This window comes from Mycteria americana, chromosome 8 (assembly GCF_035582795.1).
Source record: "Mycteria americana isolate JAX WOST 10 ecotype Jacksonville Zoo and Gardens chromosome 8, USCA_MyAme_1.0, whole genome shotgun sequence".
NCBI classification, from domain to species: domain Eukaryota; kingdom Metazoa; phylum Chordata; class Aves; order Ciconiiformes; family Ciconiidae; genus Mycteria; species Mycteria americana.
In genome coordinates, this window is record NC_134372.1 from 29,719,235 (window position 1) to 29,740,304 (window position 21,070).

At 38.2% G+C, this 21,070-nt stretch overlaps 1 protein-coding gene across 2 annotated transcripts; it reads right to left on the minus strand.

The window, feature by feature from the left end:
• Nucleotides 1-516: 516 nt before the first annotated feature.
• On the minus strand, nt 517-21,006 carry PLA2G15 (phospholipase A2 group XV). Of its 2 annotated transcripts, XM_075510570.1 has the most exons (6): nt 20,780-21,006; nt 12,590-12,746; nt 10,983-11,101; nt 9,339-9,437; nt 8,699-8,923; nt 517-4,779 (listed from the first exon to the last, which is right to left on the minus strand). In XM_075510570.1, exons 1-6 carry the CDS (start codon nt 20,925-20,927, stop codon nt 4,268-4,270), a joined length of 1,260 nt encoding a protein of 419 aa, XP_075366685.1. In that variant the 5' UTR covers nt 20,928-21,006; the 3' UTR covers nt 517-4,267. The 2 variants fall into 2 exon arrangements, with proteins under 2 accessions (XP_075366685.1, XP_075366687.1); XM_075510572.1 differs by lacking the exon at nt 8,699-8,923.
• Nucleotides 21,007-21,070: the final 64 nt, after the last annotated feature.

Genomic DNA, 21,070 nt, shown 5'->3' on the forward strand with positions numbered 1-21,070 from the left:
TTTAGATTACTTTGACAAGGGAGATAATTTCCAGGGGTTTTTGCCCAACAGAACCATTGTCTACTGTTAAAAGTTTCTTCAGAGCCACAATGCACTATTTTTAATTGCAAAAAGATTGTTTCATACAACCATGAAACTGTATGGTCAACACGCATGGGTTTGTGGATCGGTTTGGGAACCAACAGTATAAAGGCAACTGCAAGCCTTTAGGACACTTCAGGATTTCCAAAATGATTACCTGAACAGGAGCATGAGGCATCCCTTCCCCCCTTCCTCCCCCCCCCGGAGATAAGCAAGAAAGAAGCAGAAATTGAATAATCTCAGTCCCACATGTCCATAAATTCAAGAACAATTAACAGAGAACTCCAAATGTACCACAAGACAGTAGGTGCATTTGGGAGATGAACCAAGAAGCAATTACTGGGACATCAAGCATCCACGGGCAAGAAAAACAGCAACAAGTTGACATTCCATCTGAGCAGTGAGACAACACATTATTCACAATAGCAGACAAGCTGTATTAGATCAACTTTATTATGTTATCAAAGTTTGACAATAAAATATTCAAAATCTATTGAACACATTCATACACAAAAAGAGCATATAAAATGCTAGGTCTCAGAATACGTTCTGTACAAAATACTGTTAAGTGTAGAGCAGCAAAGTCATTGCCAAACATTCCCTGAATTTAAGAGGGCCTTGAACACACTGTGCTCCAAGAACTACCTTAATACCAAACATTCCTTCCTTTGGTCTGCAAGTCCTTTGCAATTATTGCTAGTTATTGAAGCCTTCTGTTTTTAAACAGAATCACACAGTGACTCTGAACCTCTTCAGAAGTATTACAATGACAGCTGAAAGCTTCTTCAGCATTTTCTATACATTCTGTCAAAAAAGAAACACATTTGGTCCTCAAGACTATTTTTGGTTTCTCAAAACATCCTGGAAGAATAAAACAAAGTAAAAATTATGCAAAGAGAGAGATATGATCGATATGTTTTAGGTATAACACAGATATGTCCGTAAATTCAAACATTTCAACTGTGCAGTGTGGCAAAGCACCCGAGTTAGTCCTCCTAAGGGAGTGCCACATTCTCTTCTCCTTAAGATTTATTTCAGACCTCTACCCCAACAAGAATCTAGAATGCTCAAGTGCACATGGCTCTAGCAGGCCTGCAACAGTAATGCTAAATACTCTTGCCTTGTAGAGGAACATGCTGTAGTGAGTAAGCACTTCTCAACATGCTGAGTAAAGTGGTTCGGTTTCAATGACTAGAATAATGTAGTTTACTTGCTGCATTCACTTTTCAATAAGAACTCTATTCTAATATGTAAGAAACTGAAAATGAAAGGGCTGAAGATGATTTGGTAGAAAAATCACAACTTCTGGACATAAAACAGAACTATAGCCTGCAGAACCATCACATCCAATCAAAATCTCACCAGAAATACTGTGCTTGCTTTAACACAGTACTTAAAACTCAGGTACACACATTCTTGCACAACAAGGCTTTCTAGTGACAAACAACATAAAAAACAAACAAAAAGCCCTTCCAGCTTCATTTTACCAGGTTAACTAACACAAGTTTATTTAAACAAACACACCCTAGGGCTTGTCTACTAATGGAAAGCTGATTTACAAATCTTTAGGTTAAAAGATACAGTCAACTGATCTCAGAAACACAGTACTAGGCTGCCAAAGTTCGAAAAGAATAAGAGGGTTTTTTTCCCTTTTGGGGCACAAAAATTAGTATTAAAAAAGTAGTAAAGGAAAAGAGAATAAAAAAGAAAGTGCATCTTTTGGAATCATGTATTTTGGAACTTCAAATCCCGAAAAACCCTGAAGCTAAACTCTTGGTATGAGACTGAAAATGCCACCAATTAATGGGTAAGGATCTAAATGAAGCTCAGAATCATTCTTCAGATCAGGTTAAGAACTGTTTAGCTGTGTTCTTTTCTCATTTTTTCAGCCCTTGATGCCGATGGTTGTATCCTGCAACACTGCCTCCAGCTCCACTCATTCCAGTGCTTATTAACAGGCATTCTGCTTCAGCAAGAAATACAGATTGTGATAAACTGTTTTCTGTAATTTCTTTCTGTTGTAAACTGGTAACATAGCAATTTATTAAAAAAATTGAGTCAGACCACAGGAAGAGCTTTATCATCTTTGAGCAGTCTTGGAACACAAGCCTGAAGCTTATCCAGCTGACAGCCCTGCATAAGATAGAGCAGTTGGCTAGAGGACCGGGGAGGGGGGTGGGTGGGTTGTGGGGGTTTTGGGGGTTTTTTTGGGGTTTTTTTTGTTTTGGTTTGTTTTTTTTCCTCCATTTCAACAGTTACCAGTTACAAATGGCTTGGGGCAAATCAGTGCCTACTCTGGAAAAGTCAAGGCAACATTGCTGCTGAACTGTAGGTTCCTGGGCAACTGAGGACAAGATAAACATTCCATTTTAAAAATCAGGAAAATGGGTACTCTCCCTCAACAACAGTAATAGGGAAAATGCAGGGGGAAAATGAAGCTACATAAGAAAGTTAAAACCTAGGAAGATATTTAGCTTATCCATGACCCTCGTTCAAGTTGTTCTGGATTTACAAGTCATTTCTGAATTAAAACTTAAAGCCTTAACCTACCTCCTGTGCCAAAACGTTTGCATTCTACAGTAACAAAAAGAGTTCAAGCCTGTCATTTCAACACATCTTATTGATACATTTATTGGCAGCAAACATTTTATGCATGCTACCAAAATAGTTTAAAACTTTACCCTTTAGACAACTGCAGTTTAAGTAATGAATCCTCAATAGTTCTGATGAGCTTCTGAAACTCTTAAAACATTTTTCTTGGAGGACCTAGCATTTTGAAAGCATTGAAAATGGTGTTTTCAGAAAACTAAGTGCAGTCTAACTGGGTGACTGGTTTTAAAGCAAGCAAAAGAAAGTCTTGGAGTGAAACTATTTCTCCAACAGGACTTCTGTAATCAAGGTACTAGATATGATGGCCTTCAGGCTATCATTTCTATGGAGTTCAGAGTTGAAATTTTTTTTTTTTAAACATTCAGTAAAACAATACTGTAGGAAATTAACAGAGTTGCATGTTCAGCAATTTACAGAAACGTTTAAGTAACAGTGTATCCCAACTGCTTGAAACAGCAATAGTAAAACTCGTAATCTATGGAAAATGAATTTTACTCTTAAAATGTAAAGTTTCTTTTCAGCTGAATGCAATGTTGATCCAATCACTACTTGATCATTAACTGGATCAGAGCCTAAGTATTTGACTGAGAACAAGGGTTATACTTCATACTGTATTACGCTAGCTTCCATTCCCCACCCCGTTTCAGGAAGTTCCCTTTTCTTTTTGAATTAATGCCCACCATCCATTATCATTTCCACTATAGGAGATCATTTTTCACCCAGAAATGCAATTCTTCACTGTATTTGTTTGCCAGTATTCAATTCAATTAGCTTTAATTTATGTGCTACTCCACACAGCTACGGTTATTGCAACACCAACCACCGTTTAGCTTCTTTCCCTCATTGATAAATAAAGCACAAGGTGAGAATTCCTCAGACTCCAGATTGTATGTAATCAGGTTCTAGAAGTTGATAAGCAAACAATTTCTTCTTCTAAAAAACCCAAAAAGGTACCTAATAAGAAGCTTCAAGTAATTCACACATCTTTTTTCCCCAAAAAACTGTAATAAAAGAAAGGCTAGATTATGACAAAGGTAGTACAGTACAAGGCAGACCTCTTCCCTATCTTACCTAGTAGATATGCACATTTACAAACTCAGGTACTGGGAACTGTGGATCAGAATATGCAAAACCCTTTAAAAAGTTTACTATGCTTCCATGATTAATATCATGCCCTTTTTTATGGTCATCTGAAATTGCAATCCTTCCTAGCCCTCCCACTCTAAACCCTGCAAAGACTACACAAAGGAACTCGGATATCTGTGATTCTATGTAGTATGTGCCAAGGGGCTGCACAATCTCCAAACGAAAGTCTGTATGAATATTGGACACAACACCAGAGGCACCAAAATGCATATTTGGCCAAATTTGCAGAATGTGAAAATACCATGAAGCATCATAAACACAAATCAGAGACAATGATCATTTAGGACACCAAACAACTTTTGAACACAGCCTTAAAAAAAACAAACAAAATAAATAATTCAAATATCTAAATATCAAGGGATTAAAAGGCATTTTCCCATATTTAAGGGAAGGCATCACAGGTGAGGAAAATAACTGTCAACACAAGGTATCACAAATCAAAAAGCAGCTTTTTCACATAGGAGATAGTAGTATCATTGGATAGCATTTGAATATGCTCATTTCCTGAAAGCTCAAATATCACCACTTCCTGTTTTTGCATGTCCACCCACTTCTGACATTGCAAGGCACTCTGTAAGTTTACTGTACCGTCCCCATCGCTGTAAAGAATCTTGGGTTCTTTGTCAGGAAAACTTTCATAATGGAAAGAATCAGGTGTTTCCACACCAGTACCATAAAGACAGTGTAGGCGCACACCAGGTGGTGTCATCTGGTAGACCAGGGGTTCAGTGTCTTGTCTCATGAGCCAGCCATCTTCAAAATTGATGTCCCTGTAGAATTTTTGGTAATCACAAACAGTGTAGTTAGCTGTAGGCGTGCTTACAAAGACCTTATCTGGAGGCCATGTGTAGTTGTAGGGGAGCATCCAATTTGTGGAAACTGCTGATCTCTGCTGGTCTCTAATCTTGAGAGAACTGATAACAGGTATTCTATTGTTGTCACCTTAAAAAAAGAAGTGGAATTTCATTATACACAAAGCAATGCATGAATCTCAACCAGCAGCAATTACTACCACTCACAGTGATAACATGAATAAAAAGATTATTCCCTTTGCTTACAGTGACAATTTGAGGTTTTCCTCATTTATGATTGTCTTTATAACTAACTTCTGCAAACTAACTTCTGATAACTTACAAATTTAAATACAAGTTGATGAATGAATGACTGGCAAACCAAGAACACTGCTGCCTCTCCAATATGCTCCTTTCTAAAGGCGAAAATATTTCCTATATTAGCCAAGTATGAAATCAGCTTTTATTAGGCATTATTTATACCATTGGTGAGTTTTGTCTTAAATGCTCTTCTGGAAATGTGTTTTACAGTGATTCTGGTACCTAGGTCATGTTTTTGCTGAAATAACAGATAAATACTACTATCCACACACATGTAAGAACTCATGAAGAGACTTTATAGGCTTAACAAAATGTTTAAAGTTTTGCACATTCAAAACAGTAGTAGTATTTCATCCAGGATAGCTATAAAAATTACTATAAGGTTTATTTACCATTTGGCATAGTGTTTTACCAGTTTATAACCAGTTTATAACTCCCTTCATAACAAAGCCTAACAGAACATACCTACAATTGAAAGAAAATGGCAGACTCTTAATAGTTACCTAAAAAGATACCTTGTCATAAAAGGAAACAGAAGGAAAGCAAGTATTACTGTCTCTGCTTATGCTATCAAGTAAGAATGCTGCACTCAGTGACCAATTCAGTCTCTATTCGTAGTATTTCGGCAAAAGAAGAGTTAGAGCTTGTTAGCTTCTGGTGGGAACCATGGAAACATTGCCAATATCAGCATCTTCCTTTCCAGTCAGCATTTCAAGACTGCTAAAATACTTGTGTTGCTCAGAACACAGGTTCTCTAACGTAGCACTAATATTTTCTAGCAGCTCTGGTAACAAACTACATCTTTGCCAGGGCACAGGGGGACAGACAAAACCAACAAGTCTTGAAAGACCAGCTGATAACTACTATACTTGGGAAATGCTTTCAGCTGGCCAAGCTTTTCCAAGGCATTACATTTTCTTAATATAAAAGTCTAGAGAGCTAGAGCTTATCAATAAAGGTCTTAAATTACCCAATACCCAATAAACTACAAAATTGTTACATTTACCAAATTTAGACTTACTCTTACTTCAGAACTAGTGTTTGACCAGAACATTAAGAATTTTTGTAGACATCAAGTCCATTGTTTTCTTAGCAGTTTGTTCCAAAGATGGCTCAAACTAACACATGACTAAGTTATAATTTATATGCATCTTTCTTCATATTTTAACCATTGTTCTTGCATCTTCACAAAAGTAAAAGCTGCTTAATAAATGGCAGATATAGCAATTACTAGAAACAAATTTAAAAAAGCCCCGAGACAGATCCGAGTTTATTTTTGTGGTGACTGTCTGATCAGACCTATTTTCCATTATTACAACAGCTGGCACACCTCAATTCTTTTGTCAGCTGAACCTGGAATCAGATTTTCATTTATTAGGTCCAGGTGGTTACAGCATGTAGTGATGCAGGTCAACCACACCATAAAAATTGAAATACTGAAACCAAAACCACTATTCCTGAAATAGCACCAAAGTATATTTTTCAGTTCCGTAAGGTGGCACTATTGCTTCAGCAAGGAGACCTAAAGCACAGTCTTTAATGCCACCTTTAGGAGGGCTATATGGAGGCATTGCTAGTATAACTCTGAAACAGATAAAAAGGAAACTCAAAAGAGCAGAGCCAGAATCACAAAGGTCCTGAAAAAACGTGTTTCGTATTACTGTGTGGTATAAATACTTAACTGTGCACACTCATGACTAAGCTACTGAATACTACTTGGCAGTTTTCAGCAAAGAAAGCCCGAGTTCTGAATTGAACAATGAAGGGAATGTGTACAAAATTTATTTCCAGTAGAATAATCAAACACAGAACCTGAGTATTCCAGCCTTCTCTTACAGGACTGTTACAAAATGTTTATCAAATCCTTTACTTTTCCCTGAAGTGCAGAAGTACTGTATGGCCAAGACCATGCTTAAGTCAGCAGGCACAACATTCACTGACATTACAGTGAACAAAATATTAGACCTAAGGAAGACACTGCTAGCATCTCAAGCTGACAAAAACAAACCAACCACTACAGTGAACTTTGTGTCTTTACTCGCTGTAGTGGGAAGAACATCCTCACTTTATTGGCACTGGAATTGTAATGACGGAAGTATTGATCCTGTAAAGCACATGAATAAGTAGCAGAAAGTATCACAGAAGATCTAGAGAAAATAATTCCACCTGTGTATTGTTTACCACTTTGATAACACAACTGTGGATTTGACTTGAAGTTCCTAGCCATTACCATATTATAAACAGGAATGGGAACAGAAAGAATGCATTCATAGCTTTCCTTGCCTTTCCTGCAGCAATCCACATACTAACAGCTTGATAATGTCAATTTTAGAAACTCTTTAATAAATTAATGTAATCCAAGTGTTAATGCCTGATGGTGGTGATTTACTACAGATATTTGAGACAGAACTAGCCTAAAAATGTGCATTCTGATATTACGTTCTGCTCATTTAACTTTCCTACATGATTCTTAAATTTCTGCTCTAAAACGTGGAGTTTAGTACAACAGACATACAGATTAAGAGATGTGACTACATTTTAGTAGAAATTTCACTATTCATTATGCATTTGTTAGCACATGTTAGCACATGCTAGCCACTTTGGATGAGATGCATTAGAAAGGATACACAAGGTATGAAGCACAAAAGTTGAATCCAACAGAAATCTGGGACTATGGAATTTTATATAATCATGTGGAATTTTATGAAGGCAACATTAACATTGCTCACTCCCTTACATTTCTGTAGCATGCAAACTTGTCATACAAAGCCTGTGGGAAAAGGGAAATCAATTTTTACAGTGCCATTGCAATAGATTTAACAATGTATAACTCACAAACATCCAGTTTAAGTTTTCTAATTAGTAACCGAGCTGTGCACTACTATTCAGAATCAAATGCCTTTGCTAAGCAACGTATTCTTGGATCTGTCCATGCATGGCTGGCACTTGCTGTGTGTTCTGCATTTTGATGAAGTCCAGTTTCTGATGTCAGCTTTGTTTAGGAAAAAGACAGTGATATCCAAAGTTAACAAGTCAGAAACAAGTTAAAAATAAGCAAGCCAGAAACATCATGAACTAAATGTCAAAGCACATGAAATAATTATGGTATCACATGATGGGGTAAGTGAACTTTTTCCACTGGTTGTTTGCACTTACTTAGGGAAATACATTATGCTGCTTTATTCAATTTTTTTTAGTCTCAGGCATATCCAGTATGCTAAACCCAAGATCTCAAAGATTCACTTTCCTTATCTGTAGAGTTATAACTTTTGACAGGCATTTGTGCTGTGGGCACCACTGCACCACCATGTCTACAAGTTTCCTTTAACATGAACCTCAAGTAGCTGTGTGATCATTAATATAAGGAAACTACTGAATGCTCTGGAGTCCTTGTTACCTTTGCAATATTGAACAGAGAGCAATCAGGCTGGAGGCAGAAGTGACAGAAATAGAAGACACGAGGCCAAACAGCAGATGACACAACAATCTGCTGAAAAGAGGTTAGGAGAGGTCAAGAGGGGACACAGTTCCTGATTAAGGCATATAAAAACAAACTTAGTCCACTCCCACGAACATAAAGAATTATAGTCTGGTCACAAGGCTTGAAACATCAAGTTGCCATCACTTATGACAAAATTACTTTTAATTTCATAGTATCTTAAACTCTCTACCTCCAGTCTTACAGTTAACAGACCAGTTAGTCTCTTGCACTACTAACAAAATACATTGCAAACCCTCAAATTACCTACCTGAAGCCAGCACACGGAGAGTTTTAGCCACTCCTCCCCATGGAGCACCTAATGACACATAATCCTTTATGTACTTGTCTTTCCACTCCTGCGTCTGATGGTTGAGGAAGTAGAGGGTGTACATATTACCCATACTGTGGGCAATTAAGACAACAGGACTTCCATACTGCTCATACATTAGCTCTATCATCTTGCGAAGGGCCACAAAATAGTCTCCATTCTCATCTAAAGTAAACATACGCAGATTACACAGTTATAATTATTAATTGTGAATGCTGAACTTCAACACAATTCTTTAAAAGGTTATTTTTTGAAACTGTCTGTAGAATTAATAATGCAGAGCTTCGGGATTCCAGTATTAAGTGGGAGGGGTGGGTGTTTGTGGGGATGTGTTTTGGTAGCGTGGGTTTTTTGTTGTTTTGTTTTTAAGCAAGTCTTAAGTAGCAAGTTGTTTAAAGCAAAAAAAAAGAAACCACATGACAGAGCTTTCATCTGGGTCCGAGGGTATCCAGGCCCCAAGAACTAGTCAAAATTAAGGTATTAAGTATAATTGTACAGGTGGGATGGGAGAAGAGACCCAAAACATTATTTGCTGGTTGGGAGAGTCAAAATTTTGTTCAAGTAACAATGTGTTATTTACTTGGTGCCTTTCGCCAGTCATAAGGTGCTCCTCTTACATCTTCATCACGTTTGTAGCCCCAATCTACTAAACTCTGCACCAGCATATAAAAGTAACTGCCTGTGGACATTAGATAAGAGAGAAACAGAACAGTGAAAAGATTAGTATTAGAAGCAGCCGTCAAACGCTATCGCAAAACAAACTAAGTTCTGGAGGCATTAGCTCTGATACCATATATATAGAAATTAAAACTGTAGTCTTATAGTCTTTGACAATCTAGAAAGCTGCATATTCAAAATGTGTTATGCTCGCTGTCCCCCAAAAGCAAGAGAATACCATTATTAAAAATTCTTACTCGTTGGCTGATCTATCAAACAAGTGTAGCAGCAAAGCGTGGCATACACAGAACAGATAAATTTTCCTCAGCAGAAATGTGTCTTACCCTTGAACTGTAAAGAATACACCTCAGAATTACTACATTAGAGTCCTAGCTTTTGTTGCTTGCAAGTTAACTTCAGGTAGGGTATAAAATACATTCATAAAGGCTGGCCTGGACTTCACCAACATCTATTCTTGGAAACAAATGCTTACAGTGTACCCCAAAATTCTGGAAACTACCCCAAAACTATTTTTCTGTCTATCAGGTAGTGGACTAAGACTGAAGTGACTGAACGTAATGCTTTAATGGCAAAGAAGGGAAACATTTGCAGGCTGGCTATATATTGAAACATGTTACATATTACAAGCTTTGACACATAATTGTATTACCACAATTAAATGCATCTAGTAACAGTTGAAAAAAATTAACTGTCAAAACATCCTAGTCTTGAATGCTTATCACATAGTCCCTGAAGTGAACACAGGCAATTTTAAATATGGCCCTGTTCTAGTTGTAAGTGTCATCTAGTGAAGTTCATTAAGCACATTACTGCCCTTTTGGGGATTGCTCCCTACAGAAAAGAAAAAGAAATCCATGCTATGAAGCCTGTGAAGTTCAGTGCATTACTATTAAAGTTACTTAAATCTTCATCCACAGGTAACAACTCCTCACAAAAGCTTATCAAATTCAGTGTTTTCTGAAAGATGACTTCTACAAAAACAGTAAACAAAAAACCCCTGCAAACACATTACTGCAGAAATCTTTTGCAGCATAAATGTAACTACACAATTATTCTGACACCGACAAAAGACAAGGAACTACAGAGTGTGGTACTGTATCTCCCAAGCCCATTAACTCATTCTTAAGGCCAAAGAACATCTTACTCCCAACTAAGCTGAAATAAAGTGGTTTTATTTTGGTTTTGCTTGTCAAGCTTCAGTTACAGAATTTACTACTCAACCCATCTCATTTTCCAAAAGTGTCTGCCTCCTCAGTGCCTACTCAAGTTTCATCCAGGAAACTTAAATTTAGCACAAGACTAAATAACATGGAATCTTCTTGTCTCAATCTATCAGGCCAAACAGATGAAACAATACAATGCTTTTAAGTGTTTTCATTGCAAAGTGAGCCATGTGCTACCCTACTACAAAAAAAAAAAAAAAATCTGTTTTTCTACTTCTAAACAGAACTGTAATTTGAAATCACATTTCAGTAGCTTGTTGTAAAAAGACACATTAGAAAAATCCTACAAGTGACAAAGCACTTCAGACACAGCTTGTACATACCAACGCTCCTTTTACTTGGGTCAAGGAATTCCAAGGAAAACGTCTGCCCAAAACCTGGGACTCTGATATCCACTCCATCTGGTGGTTCTGTAATCTTACTTGTTCGATTATATACCAGCCTGGGGGGGCAGGGAGGAATAAAAAAGAAGAGAGAAAAGCATGAAACATGTCGTATTACCACATGACAACTCTCAGCTACATTGGGTCTTACATTCTGAGTGCCGTAACAAGAACTTTAAGTGCTATTACTCAGAAGAAAAAAAGCCAAACCAACCTAACAGGCAGACATGATAAGAGTACTCTAATGGCTAAGAGGTTACACAATGCAAACAATTACTTTAATTAGTTTAATGCTTTACATGTAGAATCTGAGACCCATCTTCTCTATAAAACTGAGTATACAGAATTGTGGCTGAACTTCAGAATATAAGCTACTTTATATAGTTCCATATCATTTCACTTTGTGTCAAGCCACATAATGGAGAAAACTTGTCAAGAACATAAGAATGTGGCAGTAGAAGATAAAATACCTGTAAAATCAGTTATCAGAAAAAGATTCCTAGATAAAAATAATTCATTTCTGTTTAAGAAGAACATCGATACCAGCATAAGGGAGTACTTGATATTTCTTGACTAATAACAATTAGTACCTCAGGAAACATAGAGGTATTGAGTGTTTTGTAGATACTTCTCAAATCAATTTGATATATGAAGAATCTGGAGCATTGGGTCAGGGAAGGGGGTGTTGTTATTGTTGTTGGGGGTTTGTTTGGTTTTAATACCATATCAATACAATTGCCATTTCTGAATGTAAATTTTTACCCCTAGATGGAGTCTTAGAATCTGACTTGATACTCAAATCATCACACACCAAAAATCTCTCTAACCTGTAAGGCATATAGCAAGACTTAAAGCAGAGGTACAACTACACAACAGCTTGGTATATTCACATAGAAGAGCAACATGCCAATACAATATTTTTAAATTGTACAAGCTAAATACTTCTTGTTTTCATAAAGATATTTATATGAGTTTTACAGGAACACTAATGATGCAGATTGAACGATGAAATAGTCTGGAAGCTTTAAATTAGGCAATGTTTTAAACCAAAATAATTCTGGAAAGAGACTTCCAGACTGCTCTTGAAGGGCCTCACATCTGAGCTGCCCAGGAGACTGCTCTCCAATGACACATTGCCAGCAAAAGTGCAAGCTCACACTCCTCCTGCCTGTCCCCTCTGTGCTGCCCAATATACCTCCTTCCCCCTTGCCTCATCAAAACTTCAACTTAAAGAAGCAGAAAATGTTCTGGTTTATATAAGCCAACAGAAGCATCTGATAAGTGCCCAGACCAACACTGGGTAACTGGTAGGAGAGAAAGTGGAAGAAACTAAGAGAACCTCCGCTTTTCATCAGTGATGAACAGCTACCTCAGATGCAACAGAGCCACATCTTCCAATTCATCCTGTTACTCTACCTAGCAGAATTCCAAGTCATTTCTCTCACCGGTCTTGAATCAGAAAAGAAAGTTTAAGGCAGGCATTCTGTAGAAAGCACGTCAGTCTAAGGAAAGGAGATAACTGCAGAGAGCAACATTTCTGATCTTACCTGATATTATCAATCCAACAGTCAATGATGACAGGCAGAAGCAATTCTAAATTCAGCCAGAGTGTAAAATAACTGTCTGTCTTCTTAGAGCAGAGATAGTGCACTACTGATGGCTTATCTAACTTTGCTTCCAACTGATTACCCAAGTCCCCCGGAACTGAAAGATATTAAAAGGAAACACTTAAAATTAAAGTGTTAACATTTTACATTATAATATACACATCTTAATACTGTAGCCCTCATATGCAATATCACTGCATCCAGAGATACCATTAAGTTTTGTAACTGGATAAAAAATATTACATAAGAACAAAGTACTGCATGCACATTTGCCACTGAAAATATTTAGATTTTCAAAAATCATTAGCTGAGGAACCACCATGTAAAATAATTCTGGATCAACAGTTCATAACTTCAAAGAGCAGACTATGTAGGAACAGATCATGCTAGGCCTTGGGTATGAAGAACAGATGGTCTCAGATGTTATCTGTGTTTTAAAGTCCAAATCGAATCTTTCTAAAAGAATTCCCCCCCCCCCGCCCCGAGTATTACAACTGCACATGCAAGTCTTTCTGTTCTTTTTAAAGAGTTGCCTGCAAACTATCAATTTGACATTGAAAAAATGTGAAAAGTGAAAAAAGCTCTATTTGTGTTTTTTATTTTCACTTCTTCACCTCCAACCACTACCATAATAATCCAAATATAGTTTCATATCCTTTCCATTCAGGTTTGGATGCAACAACAGTTTTGATGTTAACTTTTTTCTTGATACATTACATCAGTAATACTTGGAGGGAAGGGTCTTGTATTTGCACCTTCTCTGAAGTACACCGTTCTTGAGGCATACACTGAATGCCAGTATTCCTTTGATGAAGTTTTATTTTCCTTTATTTATTTTAAACACTAGATAGAGGGAGGAATATTATTTCTAAATTAGAACTAAGCTTAAAAAATGCTCTTAGAACTTTCAGCAGCAAGTTTCCAGAGAAATTTCTTACATTTGGTTATGTTTAATCATTTTTTCCTCAAGAACCAGAAAGGCAAAGATACTTTAGTAACTGAAACGTTTCTCTGTATTAGAAAAATTCAGGAGTTTGGCACTTCTTAAGGGTTCCCCTTGCCCCTTTCAGGTCCACACCCCCCCACCTTTTCTGGGTGTGCATAACTGTATCCTATTTACTTGTCAATGTTTAAAGTTTTTTAATGCAGGCCTACCCATATGGTTGCTTTTTTTCCCCCCGCTTCAGTAAATTATTTAATCAAAACAGTTTAAGTCCTATAGAACACTGATACTTAGCAATGGTTTAAAAAAAAAAAAAAGAGATAATGTCTTTTAGTGGAACACTTAATTTAACTGGAAAGCCAGATATGCTTTCAGAGAAACACTTATTGCAGAACTGAAAAAGGACAGAACTTCAGACTAAGTATAGACCTTAGAACCTTCAACCACTGCAGGTTATGCCTCACCACAAAAGCTATACCTCAGGATTTCTTTATTAACTACCCCTACTTTCTCATTAAGTTTTTTGTGGTTTTATTTCTGTGGTCTTAAGTGAAACGTTAAAAGACCCAGTAGCTGACCACAGTTTATTTTAGGTCATATTTCAAGGACTCTGATATACTGGAAAGCATAGTAAGGGAGATTTAGTATTGCATCACACCCTAGAAAGAGTTTACTGAAGTTCAGTCTTGTAACCTCACAAAATGCCATTTAGTTATTGCTTATAGAACTATAAGGCAACAGCTTGTTCCACAGTCTCATGCCTGCGTTGTATGAGTGCTCTGAATTAGAAAAGGAACAGAACCTAATTCTATTTATATCAATCATTCACAGCTGGCCAGTTTCAGCAGCAGACCTGCCAAGGACAGAACAGGTTTTGTCTTCAGTTTCAATGCAAAAGAAAGTAGAAGAGTGACATTTTATTTTACCCCAGAATCTCATTTCCTTGGGTAAAAATCAAGTTCTTCCAGCAAAGATACCTTTCAAAAAACTTAAACAAACCTCTGCAGTATCAGAGTTCTAAGAACTTGCTGGGTTTCCAAACAGCACTCAAATAATCACAAATGCTCCCACTCAGAGTATGAAGACTCATAACTGAAGAAGTTTAAGATTATAATCAAGATACATTTATCAACAAGAGTACTGAAAGCAGGAAACTGTACAAAGTAACGGAGTGATCTTAGATTAACTGCAAGTTTAATTTGATTAAGATATTTTTATCTTCAAGCTTCTTGAGGACAGAAGCTGTGCTTCTGTGTCCAGTTCAGAGCAGAAGATGAGAAATATTACATACTAATTTTTACCCAAGGGATGACAAGGAACAAGTTGAAAAGTGGTAATTTATTTAATTCCAAACAAAAGATAAGGGGCAAGGTCCACCTGTACCAAGATACAGTACTGCAGTTAAAAAATAGTCTCATGTACAGGTATAGTGCCTGGGTTTTTTTGTTAATCCCTGCTTTATAAACAAAAAAAGGTTTTCAGGTTTATATTTCCATACTAACAGTGAAACTCCTAATTACTAATTCACAACTTGTGTTTTATTTTCTAAAGTATATTCTGCAAGCTGAAGAGAGTTCATGATGAAGCTATAGGGAACAAAATGCAAATTTTGATTTTTCAGATTGTGGAAAGAAACATGCAAGATCTTCAGTCCTCACCCCACATAATTTAAGTGTTAATTATTTACATTTTGGCTGAAGAACTACTTAGTAGCTTTTTGATAAGTAACAGGTTAAAAAAGATCACACTGAAGATTAATTCTGTAGGATAAGGACATACCTTTCTGAATTTTCTGTGATGGAATTTGAAAGCAGTAGAAAAAAAACAAACCACATTTCCCTTTGCTTTCAGACCATACACAGAAAGCATCTGTGGGCAGAGTAATCTTTAAGTTATTTTTCTCCTCATCCTGTCATCTACCATTATCTGTAGTTTCTAAGCCTTTTTGCTAGAAACATTATAGAAAGTTCTTACTTTTTAAAGCCTGCAGACTGACCCCATAAATGTACAAAATAACTGGCAAGTGAAGTTCTGCAAAATACATCAGCACTAGTTAAAACTGGATGTCCAAGAAAAGATCTCAAGAAGTACCCTTGCTTCCCTAATTTGCAGTTGTGTCATACATGTATTGACTTCTGAGCTGCAACATTTGGAAATATAATGAGATTTCACATACAGCAGAAAAGCATTTCCGTAAGATTTGATGATTTATCAGTTCTAGCATATTCTCATTTTTCACAAAGATGGTAATCCCAACAGAACTCATTCTAATACATCGATAAGCCCAATTCACTTCCAATATTATAGTATCCTTTGCTGGTTTTTGTCTCAACAGCCCTGACAAAACTAGTAGATCTTCTTCTGGGATGTGTTCTTGTTTGATTAAAGTTTACGGGAAGCACATTTACAAATTTCATTTGAGACTTTAAAAGAGGTTACAGACTTTTTCAAGTCTGGGAACTACAATAACTAGCTTTAGGATATACTGATACTCCTGCCTATCACCATCCTTAACTCTTAATGACTGATTCACAGTTCCCAGCAGAAGACAGTAAGCAAATTGCACCCTGGAAAGTGACTTGCCTTAATACCGCTCAGGAAACAAAGAGAAAAGAATGTTCAACAAAAGCCATGAATAAGGTATTTTAAATTTAATTTGGAAAAAAGATAGTACCTATATAATAACTAGGGCAGGGGGTGGGGGGCAAGCTATTGTTTGTGTGGCAAAGAGGGCATCAATTGGTACATTTTTACTATATCTGAGATGCAAATGCCTTTGGATATATATCAACTATTGTAACTTTAACTGGTATAATTTCCTCAAATAACTGTCATCTTTTTGGTTCTATAAATTAGCCTTCCTTCAAGATGAACCAAATTTTCCAGAAAATTAATTTTAAACTCTGACCACAGTTCTCCAAGGAGAATGTCTCGAAGTAGCTCATAGACTCAATAACAGACTGCCACAGAAAAGGCTTGTGTTTAAAATTAGGAACAAGAAAGCAAACAACATCTCACATGATACTCCTAGATACCTCAGATCACATGAGGCATAAACATTTAAATCACTCCTGACATCTAGCCAGCTGACCATACAAACACACGCACCTCAATTAACAGTCAGCAGGAATTCACAGACAAACCTCTTTTGCATGTAAATCAATTATTAACAAACTTCATTTAGGTGTCTTTCTAGAAAACTTTAGCCAAGTACCTAACAAATTGTTTGCAGAAGGTATCAGAACATTGATATAGTAATTGTGTTGAGTCAGCTCTAAAAGGTAAAGAGTTCAGTGAATCCGCTGCTGATCTTATAAGGACAGGTTATCAGCTCCCAAAATTGATAAGACATGAGATAGTATGCAGTGATTATCGATGGACTATATGAGAAAATGAAGGAGGAAGAACAGCCACAAAATAAAGGAATTTCTTATTGCGAGCATTAGAAGACAAGTGTGTTGAATATATAACCAAACTGATAAGAGAAGTGCAAAAATATTATAATTGCATGTAAACATGAAGCAGATATCCAGAAGTACTTGCACAGAATATATCTATCTATCTCTATTTTTAGCAGATATTGCCAGTAGAGCAGAGGCATTCCATAGGTTGTCCTGGTTCTTAAAAGATTTTCCTGTATGAATATGCTGTCCTGGCTGAATAGGAAACTCTTTAAAAAAAGGCATGAAAGCAATTCAGTATCTTAAGTAGTCCCCTTTTCCCCTAAAAACACTTGAGAGAGGAACTCCAAGACAATCACCTTACATTTTAATAAGCATTGTGTCTTTGATATCAAGCCTTCAGGGAGAACTCTGGAAGTAAGGTTTTGACTTTTATCTCATGTGTCTTCTCTAATGCCACTATTATATGAATACTCTTTGATGCTTTGTTATTTAAATCTCAGGGAAAACAGCAATTGCGTTGCAGTATTTTGCTGTCAGTTACTACCCATGTCAGTTTGGTCCCTGGTCTTGCTCCCTTGGTATGTACCAACATGATCTTCAGGCATAGTAGCTCCTGCTACTGAGGCACCATTTGATGATGCACAGACCAGCTTAAGAAAATAACCTAATCCAAATAGAGTGGTGCCGCTCTCCACATTCCTTGTGCCAGCTCCTCCGTTAACATAACTCAGCTACAAAATTAATCACTTCTTCCTCAACAGGTTACTTTTCTCATGCTTTAGCAAGACAAAGGACTCCACAAAGTGGCCAATAAGCAGGCATAAGGAAAGCTGGGGGAGCACTAATGAGCTATTAGATTGGCTTAGCTGTTTCACAGAACCACACTTCACCTCAGCCAGTTATGGTGCTCTACAAATCTCAGATCTGTTGCTACCACAACTACAGCCAATAGTTACAAGGTTGTGTTCAAGCAGCTCATTTGTTTGCAAGGTTGTATTCAAGCAGCTCATTGAGATTCCTAGAAGCAGTATTTTTATTAGTACCTGGGGAGCAGAACAAAGTTACCCATATACAAGCAACATCCCATATTTTGCAAGCCTCTGCTCTACTTCCTCTTCCATTACTTGGGTAAGCACAGGTTTCAACTGCAAGCAGGGTCATTACACAAAAAAGTTGAGAGCAAGTTGCACTGGGTCTTGTGACATCACTGGTCTAAAACATGAAATCGTCATTATGTTGACAACATTCCTTTAAACAGCATTCCTTCTTTATTTATTCCTTAAGATCAGATGGCCAACTTGCCATGCACAGAATAAGACCAAACTTGTTAACTCTCCTTTCTACTTAAGAGTTTTAACTTCCAAGCCTCAAGAGTGAATGCTTAGATCATGAGACCATATTTACTGAAAGATAAAAACATATTTAAAAACGGACATATATGAGGACTTAAGGGTCTAGGTGCTAGCCTGATAAATCGGGAGGATCAACTCTGTATCTCACCTCTTGTATGGGCTCCCAAAACCATCTCACACTTGCACAGACAGCCTTGCATACACCTCTCAATCTCCTTTTGCATTTGTGATTCCAGTGCAAAGTGTTTTTCTCCCCTCTCCCAAATATCTGTGCTAAGCCAGCACTTAGAATGCCTCCCTAAATGATTCTCCTAAACCCTTCTACCATCCTCATCACAGTAATTCCCAAAAAGCTTATCTTAACATGTCACATACGCAAGACGGGTGAGGAAAAGGTCATGAAAAGTTAACTAGAATCAAGATGAGAACATTTCATACAGAACCAGTGAGTGACCGACAGTCACTCCTTCCTCTCCTTTATTTGTTTGACCTTCACTACTCATGTCATGTCTAATTGAAGCTAAGCTCTTAGTGCAGGTGTTTTTATGATGGTCATTTCTATACATCACAAAAACATGGTATTTTACATTAGTAAGTTACAGCAATCACTCCCTAAGAGCACCTACTTTCTCAAACATACAGGCAACCCAGAAAAATTATTTGTGTTAAAATCCGTTGAATCTTCACTTTCTGGGCAGGTCAGGACTGGGCAGCAGAAAACAGCAAGTTTTAAAATGCAGACATTGACTAGAATAGTAAGAGATGCAAGTTCTGTAGTGTTTGATGAAAATTCACTTTAACAGCAAGAAAGTCTGTGTTTTAAACCACTCACTGATGGGTGTGTGCTCAGCCACACAGTAGTTACCAGAATGTCTCTTAGGAAAACAAAATGTAGTTCAGCCATGGTTTTTAAAAGCATCCTTAGGGAACATATATACTTACAGTAGACCCATCAGTAGTAACTCCATGCTTCTATAATCACTATCCCTTTATCCCAATTGCTTTTAAATCTTCTTTGATTCCTTCATAGCTAGAGTTGAATATTGGATCAGCAACTAAAACGCTATCACCTTTGTCATCAAGAAGCTTGCACTGGAATAAGTGCCAAAGCCTATTGCTAAAACCCAGCATTACAGAGATGGGATAAAAGATTGCTTCTAACCTTCACAGACAGAACACAAAGATCTTTTGTTCACATTTTTACTCCAGCCTCTTAGGACATCCTTTTGCAGTTTCTTCTCCCAAATCTACATCCTCTCAGTTAGTTCAACCATCTATTAATAACTGTGAATTTGTACATGGTGGTCCCGAGATACACAGCATCTTTAAAAAAGTTCTTGTTTAGTGTTTACCCTTTTATGCCAGAAGTTTGTGACAGTAGTAATAAAGTCAACAGCAGAGCCTAAATTATTATAAATAAATGGAGCTTAAACTGAATGACATGCCAGTGATTATCCTTTTCCCAGTATTTTTCCCATTTTCTCACTTCTTCTTCCCCCTTTATCATCAAGGTTAATCGCATAAGAACACACAGCACACTGAATACATTCACAGGACTGACTACTGACATTAATATCACCAAATGCACTTAATTAACATATTAGAATGCTTAAGAATTACAGTTTTAATAGCCAAGTTATTAAAACACTTAAAATTTATTCACAGTTCTTCATATCAATGGATACAAAAAAGCATCTAACAAACATTACATAGTAACCATTACATGAATATTTTCTACATATTTGTTACAAACTATTTTGTGTTAACAGGTGAAACCACAGGCCAGTAATCAATATATTCATTTTCTATGTTGTGTGATGAAAAAGACCTCTTATTTTTAAAGCGCTTGTAGTTTGACCACTGTAACATCCAGTCACTCCTCTTTCCACATCCGACTCCAACCTCCTTTATGAAAGGTTCGTATAGAGTAAAAACTTGAGAAGCAAGGATCTGGTTTTAGTTAATGAGCTAAGAACGTATTTAAGCGAGCCTTGTTTTTCCCATACCCACTGACAAGCGAAGGCAACTTAATATTTTCAGCATGCTTGTGCCCCTGCCCCCCCCCCCCTCCCCCCCCGTGCGATGCGAGGTGCCCGGCCCCCCCTACCCGGGTCTGTATTTTGCGCTTTCACGGCCGGGCCAGGGACGGGGCAGAGTTACGGAGAAGACGCTCCGTGCCCAGCGCCAGCGCCCCCCGGTACCCGCAACAACCGAGGCGCTCATAAAGCGGGGCCGCTCGGCGAAACACCCCGGAGACCCCGGGCAGCGGCGGCGGCCGGGCGGGACGCGCACCCCCGCAGCTGTGCCCGCCGCGCTCCGCAGCGCCCCAGGCCTCCCGCCGCCTCCCTGCCAGGGGAGCAACAGCAGAGGCAGCGGGACTGACCACGCTCCACGGCGCCCGACGCACGCACCGCCGCCCCCCGGCTCTTACCCAGCACGACGGGCGGCCCCGCGGGCCGGCGGCGCGGCAGGCACCCGCCGCCAGAGCAGAGCAGCAGCAGCAGGAGGAGAAGGAGGAGGCTGAGGAAGGGGCTCCCTCCCGAGCGCGGGAGGAGCCTAGCGCCAACCGGCGGGACCATCACCCCAGCACATAACCCCGGGGCCGGGAGCCACCGCCACCCCGCACCGGACGCAACGCTCGGCCGAGGCTGCTGCCCGGCCGGGCTAGAAAAGGGCCGGGCTGGGCCCGCCCCGCCCCGCCGGCAGCCGGCGCCGCCCCCGC